Genomic DNA, 12,565 nt, shown 5'->3' with positions numbered 1-12,565 from the left:
TTTTTCACAAACAAAAATTTAGCAAAATGTGATATTTAATGTTTATAATTAATTGAAAACAAATATTTAAGAACTTACATAGAAACAGTATTCCCTGTACTACATATTTTATTAAATATTAAGTAACATTACAATTTTAGTAGCCCTGTCATATTGTATTTAACCCAGTGATTTACATAAAGTTTAGTATTTTTTTTAAAGAAAACTACCGTATCTGCGAGCGAAGGAAAACGCTTTAAAATGAGCTTTTAACCTGGAACTTTTATATAATGTAGGTTTAAAAATACACGTTTAACAGAGATAAAGTTCCGATCGGTAATCTAAACTTTGTGTAGAAGTAGATACTTTTGTTTTTTAATGCTCTTTGTCACGCGATCCCAGTTTTTATAAAGCTCCATCCCTCCATATAATGAAATATTCGAACCAAAACACGCGTTTCCGAACAAACAGTGAAATGATAACAAAAATGCGCAGCCCCAGAGAAAACTATCGATTCTCCTACCCAGAGACGTCGCACAACCCTTTTAATCCAATCTATTTGTATGGAAATATATGCACTAGTGATGTGACGATACGAATCGACTCATAATTGTATCGACATCCATCTCGGTAGGTCGTAAATTCACAATTTAAATCGCTTCGCCCGTATATATCATAATAATCTAATGAATATAATAAGAATATCGTTTGGAATATTTAAATCTAAATTCATGATAAAACAGGAAAAATGACAATATTTTGAGTGTTTTCAAACCTTTGGTATACAATTTATGGGTTTTTCTCCACTGGGGAGTTTTTACACGAAGAGTTTTATCAATATCTCAGCTTAGGTGAAAATGAATATTTAAGTCTTCCATATTCTTCAGAATAGACTTCCATACACTTCTTCATCTTTGTTGAGATAAATAAAATTCTTAATTTACATATCTTTTTAGTGGAAACAAACTCAGAAATTGTGATACATTTAAAATATCGTGAATAAAACTGGTCAAAACAAAAAATTAACAAAAAAAATCTTGAATGTTCTTCGCAGATACTTTGTGGCACATTTTATAAACTTTACAAAATAAAACAACTTTTTTTAACCACTTTTTATTGGTACACTTTATCCAACCGGTTTTGACAAGAACCTTTTCATCATCAATATGTTTGTACTTAATTCTAAAACATTGAAATACTCATAGTTAATTACCATTAACAATTAAAAATTAACGTTATTTTGCAAGCAACTCCTAGTTTGGTAATTAGTTCGGTAAGAATCTAATACACATTTAATAAAGGCAAATTTTATCTGCTAATTTTTTTTTAAACTCACATAGTCCAACCATAGACAGTATCGAACTAGCAATAAGAAGAAGAAGGTTCAATTTAAGCATAAAAATTACTTTAACCGAAATTTGAGCAGGATGATCATTGATAAAGTAGTGAATGCTACACGTGTATAAAGTATGTGACATTCTTAATAGTGCCAAGTTTTTCTTGGTCTGCCCTTGCGTCTATCACCCACTTCATTCAGCTCCTAATTTGTTATTTCTTCACATGCCCAAACCATATCAGTACACCTTTTTTAATTTGATCGGGAATGCCTTGCATTCTTTCTTTATATCACCATTCAAACATCTCTCATAAAACGTTCCCCCGCATATTCATCTGATTCAACTTGCTTGTATCCTTCTTTTGCCTACTTCATACCCACATATATTAAAATAAGAAATACTTGATTACATATTTTTTTAACTTTCTGAGAATTTTGACTGAATTCCGAAATACATTAATGTTTTGATTTTTTTTATCTCAACACTATATGTACATTGAAGTTTTAAGAATTTGAGTAGTGTGGTTGTCAATCATGGGTAGAATTAGTAAATGTTACACGTGTGTAAAGTGATCACTTAAAACCAGCCTATTACGGTTGTAAGCCTTGTAAAAGCCCAAACTTCCATTTTCTTCTTTATCTTTGTTGAGATGTAGAAAAAATATATGTAATTTAAAAATAACTCATAGAATTGGAGACAATCTAGATTTATGAACAAGAATTCCGATACACTAAAATTTTTATTGATTTTTAAGTAACGCAACCAATTTTTCGTGTATTAAAAAGAGACCTATTTTTCAAATATTTTAAATTAATTTTTCTCCCAGTTTCGTAAATTCTTATAATTATTTTCTTCCGTGACTCGGAGCACTTAGCGCTGAAAGGAGGTTAGGACAAAGAGTCGTGTATAAAGAAATTATCGAATAGCGCGTTCGGGGCTTGTTTTTAAATTACAATACGATTTGTTTAAAAAATACTACCCCTTCCCCGATATTCCCCGCGGAAACTTTTAATAGTTTTCTAAATACACGTTAGAGCCACATTAATGGAATATTCCATGAAAATCGATGCTCAAATATCAGCAAGGTTATCTTGTACTTTGTAAAAATTGAAATAAAATACTTAAAATATTATTTTTCTCTTTTTCTTCTTGGAGTTGGCCTTGTGCCCTGTTTTTAAAAGGGATTATTATCCTCCTGCGATGTCGATTGCCAGCTGTTAATCCATCTCCTTAGTGTTCTTTATGTACGAGTTCACGGCAGTATCTATGGTTGATTTGAGGTTAATTTTTTTTTTCACTCATAAGGTTTCCCAGTACATACGGTTAAGGTCTTACTAACATTTAAAAGAGACTGCTAAATAAAAAGCTTACTTAAATCAATCATCGAAACTGCTGGAAACTCGCACATGAAACGACATGTTAATTATATTAAATGATTACTTAAACCATCCTTTAACAGGCCGTAAGCCCTGTAAATACCGACACATCCATATTCTTTTTCATCTACGTTGAGATGTCAAAATCCCAAAATAACTCCAGAGTGGAGAAACCCAGATGTGTGAATTGTGAAGTGATTTGTGAGGATTCGGATTAGGACAGCCCAAAATCTAATATTTTATTTCATAATTTAATATTTAATTTAACCCTCAATCGGTCCTTTCATATTTTATTTCCCTTTTCCACACAATTCTTTAAATTGACAATTAATTTAACCCCGAATTTGTCCGCAGATCTTCATGCACAAGAACGCGATGCAGATGCACGCGCGCGAGCTGCAGAGGGGCCTGGCCGGCGGCGCCGGGGGCGAGATCAAGCCGCACCAGTGCCAGCAGTGCCTCAAGTCCTTCTCTTCCAACCACCAGCTGGTGCAACACATTAGGGTCCACACGGGCGAGAAGCCCTACAAGTGCTCCTACTGCGACCGGCGCTTCAAGCAGCTCAGCCATGTGCAGCAGCACACGAGGCTTCACACAGGTAAGAATCGAGTTTTTAAAAGCACTCTTTTCATCGTTTTTAAAGCTCTTTTTCATCGTTTTTTAGAACATGCGGCGGTCGAGGGTTAAACTGAACTACAGACAGATATTTTACTAATTTTTTTATTAATTTATTTTGTGAATATTTTGACTCTTGCAACCATAATGTGGACTTCGAAATTATAATAAAAAGAATATTTTAAGGCTTTTCTTGTGCAAGAGTGATTTCGGCTTTAATGAAAAAAACGGTGTTAAAATATTTATAGTTTATAAAAGGAAATTGAAAAAAAGAACAAAAAACAAATACAGCCATTTTACTGAAATAAAAGGAAATATTAAATGAATTTTTCGATGTACGGTACTTAAATTAAATTAAAAAGTGAAATTATTGTTACTTTTAATATAAATATAACTATGAAATTTAGATACACACACATAAAAACTTGAACTAAAGAAAGGCATTCGAGTACAATAATTATTTTATTAACATTAAAACCGTCAATATTTAAGTTCATACGAACACATATACAATTTGTATGTTCATCAAATATTCAAAACGTAGGTCTGATTATATTTAAAATGTTAATTTAACAATTTAAATACAACTGCATATTTCTATAAATTTTGTCAAATGTTTCGATGCATTCCGCGTCATTTTAAAATACTTTTAAAATGATGCAGATTACATCGAAACGTGTGTCATGTTCTGAAGGAAAATGGTATTTTGTGGTGTAGAGTGAAATTAAAATAAAATGAAATATAAAAAAATTATATGTCATTTTACCACAAAGTGACAGCCGAATAAATAAATGTAATCCTATGTTATCATATTTTATTCCAAACAAAAATCATATCCCCGTCAAAAATTCTCCAACCAATAAAAATCTGATTCTCAAAAAACATCCCTTAGTAAAAATTTCGATTTTTAAAGCCCAAACCGTAATTAATCATCCGAACGTAGAACGTAAAAATCCTCGGCTTCTGATTGGCCAGGGAACTTTTTTCCTGCACCGGGCTATCCGCGTTTTCTTTTTTTCTATAGGCGTACACGTTTTCCGCCAATGGGAGGGGGAATGTGAGGAAATTCGTGAAAAGCTGAAAATAAAAATTTCAGTCGTGAAAAATGCGCCGCCGCGGCGTGAAACCCGACCTCATTCGCTGGCTGAAAGTTTTTTTTCTGCCTTTTTTTCAGGAGGTGGAACCCACTACGGTTTCAGATTAAATTTCATCCACACAAATTAAGACAACTGTTTTAATACGAGATCTTTCAAAACTTAAAAAAATAAATTAAATACAGACAGATAAACGAAATTTTACGTACAATGGAAGTTTAATAATAATTACTAATTTTACAAAATTAACAATGCTTTTGATATACAAAATATATATTTTTAATTGCAAGATATTTTATATATTTTGTATATTAGAAGCATTGTTAACTTTGGGGTGTAGTAATATAACACTCTCCTTATCATTCATCGTTCATGTTACGTAATTCCACTTTAAAATACCTCTTCATGACTACTGGTTTCCGAATAACCCGAGTAATAAAAAATATTTTTGTCGACCATTGCATTCATTACTTTCTATATATAACCTCGAAATTACAAGATAAAATTCGCAAATCATAGTAAATCTTGTGAATTCTTAGTTTCCCATATTTTTTTGTGTAAAAAATATAGTTGTCCATAGCGAGACATGTTTAATGCAATTTTTTGAGAACATCAATTTAGTTAGAAAATAGCTTTTGTATGACAACTTTTTTTGTTAGAATTTAAAATAAAGGTATTTTTAGAAAGAATTAAAACCTGAAATAGGAACAGTTGATAAATAAAGAAAGCCAAAGAAAGAAAGGTGTTTTGGACACGTGGAAAGAATAGATAATGAGAGAATGACAAATAGTAAAAATGAAAGAACTGGAAACAGAATCTCAAAGTTGAACATAAAGTCTACGTTATCGGAGGTCATTTATGACCAGATGTAAAGGAGTGAATATCTGGTTAGATAATGGCATTCCATCCTTTCCACCTACCTCTTTAAGGAAGCAGCTAGCGGTGTAGTAGTGGTAAGATATGTACATATACGTTTAATAAGCCTGTGTATGTGAAAGTTATAATTTATGAATAATTAAGTACACCCTAATTGTATGTACAGTAAATTCTATATCGTTGTGATTTCACCCTCTTGCCATCTGCGTCTAATAACAATAGTGCCTTAATTTAAAATAACTAATCACCCTTTAATTAAAATATACTTAGCCATTTAAATTACATTGAAAAATACCTTCAAACCCTTCTTTACATAGTCAATAATTCACAACCTTAAAAATAATATCGACCCCCAAATATAATTTTTCAAAAATTAGATATCATTTGTTTCCTTAGATGGAAGGAATTTAAAGCCTTCAATTTTCCATTTTCAAAGCCTTAATTATTAGAGAAACCTTCTATTAAAAACAGACTGAACAAGGTTGTATTTAAAAATCCATTAGGTAGAATTTTCGAAAGGGGTTTTTACTTTAAATTGGTACCATTTAATTTCTCAGCCATTTATTGAAAAACGATCAAAAACGTATCAAATACATTTTATGAAAGGGGCTTGAATCTAAGCTTCTTCATTAATTCATTTTTAAGTGAAATTGTCTTTGTGAATTCTATATTTAAGGATATATTATTTAAAACTTCAAGGCTGAGATAAGCATTATCGATGAAACCATGAAAGCTGGTTGAGGTGGAATGAGCGTGTGGAATGAATGATTGAAGAAAGAAAAAGAAAACTAAATCATGAGGGGAATGAAGATGGAAATAGAAGACTGTGGAAAACTTACTACCATCAAGTTTTAAATTCCAATATTTGAAAAGTGTAAGGTCAGGAGTCAAAGATGCATCAATGTACACATGAATGAATAATTGCAAAAGAGGCGTATATTGTTGAATAAATGAATCAAAGAAAGATTGGTGTGGCGTTCTATTTTCGAGGCAAACTTGCATGTGTGTAATATAAGTATAATTAAACGTATGCATAATACAATATTTTTAATGTATCCAAATACTTGTTCACAAATCTGGATTATCACCAATTAACTTACTAACTAACAAACTAACCATCACGAAGCTTCACCGCAGGGGTAGGTAGAGAGAATATAACACCGCACCACTCTGTCTTTGCAAACATTCCTCGCCTCTTCCACGTTCATGCATTTCCTCATACATACCCGACGATTATTACGACTTCTAACCTGACCACTTTCAATTATTTGGCATGCCTAATCGTGCTAAGTTTTTCTCGGTCTTCCTCTGCTCCTTTTTCCAATTACGTTCGCCTCATAAATTTACCATTCTTCCCTCACTCATTCGTTCTACATGTTCAAACCACCTCAACACACCTTTCTTAATTTTATCGATAACGATTGTCTCAGCTTGCATTCCTTCCTTATTTCACTATTCGAACATCTATCATACATCGTTTTGTCGCACATTCTTCTGAGAGGTTGCATTTCAAGAGATTGTATTCTCTCCAATGATAGGAGTTGTTTTTTATACAATTTTCAAGATATCAAAATATAGCATGCATATTAATTTATTTCTTTTATTTTTATAATACTGTTATTTCTTTAAATGCATATAATTTTTTTTATTTCCTTTTTATTTTATTTTTATGTTTTTAAATAATGTTTATGTTACAATGATTAAAGAAAACACTTGTTTTTTACCACTTGAGTTTTATTATAGACTACATGTTTCAGAAGTTAAACTTCCATCATCAGGTCTGTATAATAACTATAATATAAAATATAAAATTGTTCTATAAATAAGGAGAGGGGAAAGTAAAGGGAAAGGGTTAGTCACGGGGCGGAGTTTAAAAACAAAGGAAAAATTGAAAGCAACGGTGAAGAATTTTGAAACAATATATTATTTGATAAATTATTATTAGAATTTAGGTTTTTTGGGATTTCTAAATTTTCAAGATAATTCACAATTTGGCCTTTATATGGAACATGTAGTCCATAATAAAACTCAAGTGGTAAAAAACAAGTGTTTTCTTTAATCATTGTAACATATCTTACCACAAAGTTAATGCCGAAACAATAAATAAAATGTTTATGTTAATGAACGCTTAAAACCTTGCACACTTTGCTTCAAAGTTGAAATAAAGATAAAATAAATAAGTGATTCTGAAATATGTATTATTAAAATAATTATTTTTAGCATTTTGTTGTTGATATGAAACGCAATACCGTGTTATCGTAAGAATGGAATATAGGTCATTGGAGAATCCTTATCATAGAGAATGTAAATAAAGTGATAATGAATTTATATATGTTTTATTGTATCATGTCATTCTCTGCAAAATATACTGAAACGGTTTAAAAATATCAAGAAATAAAATGTATTAATATCATGATATCGTAGTCATACAAAGAAAGTGACCAAGCGCATTTTTTTTACAAAAGCGTGATCATTGTAAACAAAAACATAATAAAACCCATATCTGCACCCCAATGGTGCATAGGGCACTGTGTCTTATAATCGCAGTGTTATCATGATCGTTTTACACATGAAGGAAAGGTGATCAGCCCTCCGCTGTAGGTACCAGTCCATGGTAATATTAAATAAATATTACAGTGAAAAAAATCACTTATATTTATTTTTACCCCCCTTGGGAATCGAACCCGGGACCTCCAGAACGGTAGCCGAGCGTGCTGACCATTACACTATCTATTTTATTATTTTATTCAATATAACTTTTAGCTTATAACTCTAACTCCCTTTAATTAAAAAAAATCAACAGTAAATAAAAAATATTTGTATATTTATTTTCTTTTAATTAACATTTATATTAAATAAGTTACGTGGAATGATTATTAAGATTTTTATTGAATATAATGTAGGATATTTTACCTAAAAAGTATATTGAATTCAAAATTTCGTACAGTAATTTTATTTTATTTTTTAACAATGAGATGAATGAATCCATTTTCTTTGTCACCTTACTAACTAATTACCTAACGAAATTTACCCATCAGGGTGATTATTTGAACAACAGAACACCCTTGTATCCTCCCTTAACTTTTAAAAAAGGCTTCTACACACCTTCTTTTAGCTAAGTGAAAAAGGTCTTAGCATTTAAAGATGGTGACAAAAAGAAGGCTTTCAATGTATAAAATTCATTGTTCATTTCTTATTCTGATTTCTATAGAGCCTTCAGTCATTACTTGGTTTTTAGTGATGGGATTTATCTTGTAGACTTTTGACATAAAAACAATTAAAAAAAGAAAATCGTTTTCAAATATTTCAATGAAATTATTTTTTTTTCATAAAATAAAAGAACATCGTTTTTAACCACTTTTTTACTGGCACATTTTTTTCTCCAACCGGTTTGACAAAAACCTTGTCATCATCAGGGTTAAACATGGACATGTACAAAGGTGTTTTATTTTTCAAAAAATTATTCATTATTAAAACAAAATACCTCGATTTTTAAAATAACGGATAAATTATAATAAGACACAGCTCGTACCCCCTCTTCAATCTTCAACGTCCCAAGGACACAACTCTAAAATTTGGAATTATTTTCTCATAAAGTGTTTGAAAACGATGCGGAATCCATCAAAACACGTGTCACAATGGATTTTAGGTGGTATTAACTGGGTAAAATGTATTATTTTATTTTATTTTTAAAACTTGTATTTTAGGTTTTTTTTTAACCTATAAGAAGTTTATTAACCGTTTGATTCTATATTGAGTTTTCTTTTAAAAAATATCTGTGGGCTTTATAAATAACCCAAATAATCCATGAGTTACGGATGTGATGAATGGGAGACTAGGGGGTTGAAAATCTCAAAGCGTAAGACAATTTTTACAATAAATTCTGCCTTTAACAAAAGAAGGGTAGCGGGTGGAAAAGGTCGGTGAGGCGTGAACTTTAAATTGCCGCGCGATAAAAATAATTGGCAGGAACATTGACGGTGTAAAAATACTGTTTTATATCAAAAGCCTTATTTTTAATGTGAAATGTGAAAGGGCTTATTAATCATTAATGATGAGGGCAAAGAAACTGTTGTGTTAATTAAGCCTAATATATTTCTTCCACGTTATATTGTAATATATTATTTTATTTTATAATACAATTTTCATCAAAATATTTTCATAACATTATTTTTATAATGTTTCAAATTATTTGTACTGTATTTTATTATTTCAAAATACAACAAACATGAAAATCAAACGTTACAGAATATTAGAAATTTTTAGTCTGTAATATTTAATTTTTTTCTGTTTTTTGTCCAACTCTCCTTGCTTTCTCGTATTCTTGTATGGTATATAAAAATAATATTAGTTTTCGTCCGCAAAATACCACTTTTTCGTAAAATCTATTGTAGTACGTGTTTCTATTTACTACGCATCATTTTCAAACAACGTATGTGAAGCTACATAAGTCTAAATAATATTATTATTTAATTTATGTTTTACTTGATAAATACTACTACCACCATTGTTATTACTATTTTACACTTGTGTTATAATATGTTTAAAATAGTAATTTTAAACGTAGAATAGCATATGTATGGTTGATGAGATGATGTAGTTCTCAAAACTAAACGTGTTTTCATATGTAAGTAAAAAACGTGGTCTTTTATTTGTTTATTATTTTTGTATCTTAATAAAACATAATTCTAACTAAACTAACTAACTAACTAACTAACAAACCATCACGCCGCTTCTCCGCAGGGGTAGGCAGAGAGAATAGAGCGCAACACCACTCTGTCCTTGCAAACATTCTTCGCCTCTTCCACGTTCATGCATCTCCTCATACATACCCGCCGATTGTTACGACTCTTTACCTCACCAATGAATTTCATTCATATAAACCATATTTAATGCCAAATCAGTGAATTTCATACATTAAAGTTAAATATGTTTTATTTTTTACAAAAGGTGATATGAATAAAATAAAAAAATAATTTAAAAACTGAAGGAATGCAAAGTTTAAAAAAAATCAAACAAAGAAGCATTGAATGTTAAGAAAAACTCGGCAACTCCACTTTTTCAACTCGTTTAGTTGTTTTCTTTGGTCCGTGAAGCGCTGCTGAAAACTTTTCTGAAAAAGCTTTTTCTTGGAGAGTAATTGTGTTAGCGTAGGGAGGCATTTTTCCCTTCCATCGTGGGAATTTCAAATAAAGAAATGAGATTCTTTTCGCTGCGAGCTTTTGTTTTTATTACAAATGTTTCTCTTCGAAATAATAATGGAATTTTATCTCGCGAGAATTATGATCAAGGGTAGGGGTGACAGCGCGAGCTTTTATTTTTTAATTAAGCAAATGAAAAATTAATTTGAAACACTACAATTTGGTAAAATACAGAAAATATATTTTAATTCTGATTGATTGATTCAGCAGTCACTTTGAGGTAAAATGTATCTATTTTGAATATAAATTCCATTTTGTAGATACAACTACATATTTCTTAAAATCTGTTGTGAAAGGTGTTTTTATCCATTCGTTATTAACATCATTATCAAACACCATATGCGAAGCTTAGTCTTCATCATCCTTCAGCCCTTAGGAGTTGTTTCTTTAGGGGTTGAAAGATGATGACTGAAAAGAAGCTGTTTCTTTTTTAATTAATTTTCATATTAATAATTTACTTCAAATAGTAATATTGTATTTAATATAATATTCGATACTCTTATGGTAAATGCATTTGTATCCATTTATTATCAAAATTGCACGCACATTCACCTACCATTACGTAACCTAGGGGTCGTAGTCGACTACAGATACAAGTGTTGCACTTCACGCATGCGTGAACACACGCACACTCGTATGCCAGTGGTGGTGGCAGGGGGGTGATGTGTGTACCGTGTGTATGTGTGTGTGAGTGTGTGCTCGGCACATGTGTGCGTGGGCGGACTGCATTGGTCGGCCGAGTGTGCAGTGGGGAGTGGTCGCGCGAGTGCATTTAGTATGCACTTTGGATCGTAGGCCTAATTTGACGCGTAGGGGTGGTATGAGCGGCTCGGGGTTGAACATATGAACATTGAGAGCTTCGTCTGGTCGAAATTTAAAAATTTGTATTAAAAACATTAAATAATTCACTAACCCTTGCCATTTTAGCTCCTACCACCAAGACAGGTCGTGATTTACATACATGGCTTCCGTAGGTCTTGAGGGAGGTCACAATAGATCTAATATGGTTGCAGTGACTAATAGGACGCAAGATTCCTTGACCTCATATTATTGAAAATATTAAAAATATTAAAAAATAAAATAAAATAAAAAAACCCTACCCCTTAAAGTAGTATTTTACGAAAATTACGCTACATAAATTACTTTTAATTATTATAAAAAAAACTAACGAACATATAAATGAAAGCGTTTCTGCTAAATAAAAGCTTTCTTAAACCAATCATAGATGTTGCCGCGAAATCAAACATAAGCGTCATGAGATTGAGATTTATGATATACGTATGTAAGAGTTCCAAAAATTTGAGTAGTGCGGTTGTCGATCATGGGTAGAATGATGAATGTTACATGTGTGTAAAGTGATCACTTACCTGCCTGTGACAGGCTACAAGCCCTGTAAATATCAAGTATAAATATATTTCCATATTCTTCTTCATCTATGTTTAGATAATAAAGTAATTTGTGTTGTTTAATTTTGGTAAAAACATTTTCAAACACAATTTAATTTCGATATTGTAAACATGAATAACATCAAGTATTCAATTGAAAAAAATCGCTTTAAATTAAAATGATTTATATAGTAGAGTGTTCAAAATGTCTCGATAGATATCTAAAATTTTTGTGATTGAAAGTAAGCCTAGATGTTGTTTTGTAAAAAAATATTAGGTTAATAATACTGAGAAATATATATTCCTTTATAAATTTCGGGTAAATCTGAACATAAAAATATCAAATTAGTTAGGCAAGAACGGTAAAACAAATATATGAGGCGAATGTAGTTGAAAATAGATGCAGATGAAGAATGCTTGCAAAGACAGATCGGTATGGCATTCTATTCTCTCTGCCTACTCTGAGGCAACATAATGATGATTTAGTTCCCTAATTATGATAATCAACAAAATATAATTGACCAGTCTTTTATTACCATTACCAGCGCGTACAATTATAACGGTGCGACAAAATTTTCGCGGTATTGATTTTATATTTACATAAATTTTCCATGCACCGTGGCTGCGTTCAAATATTTATTGAAAATGCTAATTTTATCTAAATTATTTGGCAACTAAATACGACATTAATTTGCATAAATT

At 31.0% G+C, this 12,565-nt stretch overlaps 1 protein-coding gene across 1 annotated transcript in view; it reads left to right on the top strand.

Moving 5' to 3' along the window:
* The window catches only part of LOC148306684 (uncharacterized), a 110,989-nt gene that overhangs the window by 54,997 nt on the left and 43,427 nt on the right, over positions 1–12,565 (top strand). Inside the window, exon 6 of the mRNA XM_088264545.1 lies at positions 3,062–3,290. Within this exon, the coding sequence (XP_088120671.1) occupies positions 3,062–3,290 (229 nt within the window). The remainder of the gene's footprint in view (positions 1–3,061; positions 3,291–12,565) is intronic.

This window comes from Brachycentrus maculatus, unplaced genomic scaffold, assembly GCF_059751285.1.
Source record: "Brachycentrus maculatus isolate JH-2025_06_01 unplaced genomic scaffold, ASM5975128v1 h1tg000231l, whole genome shotgun sequence".
Classification (NCBI taxonomy): Eukaryota; Metazoa; Arthropoda; class Insecta; order Trichoptera; family Brachycentridae; genus Brachycentrus; species Brachycentrus maculatus.
This window is presented reverse-complemented; position numbering and strand designations above follow the sequence as displayed.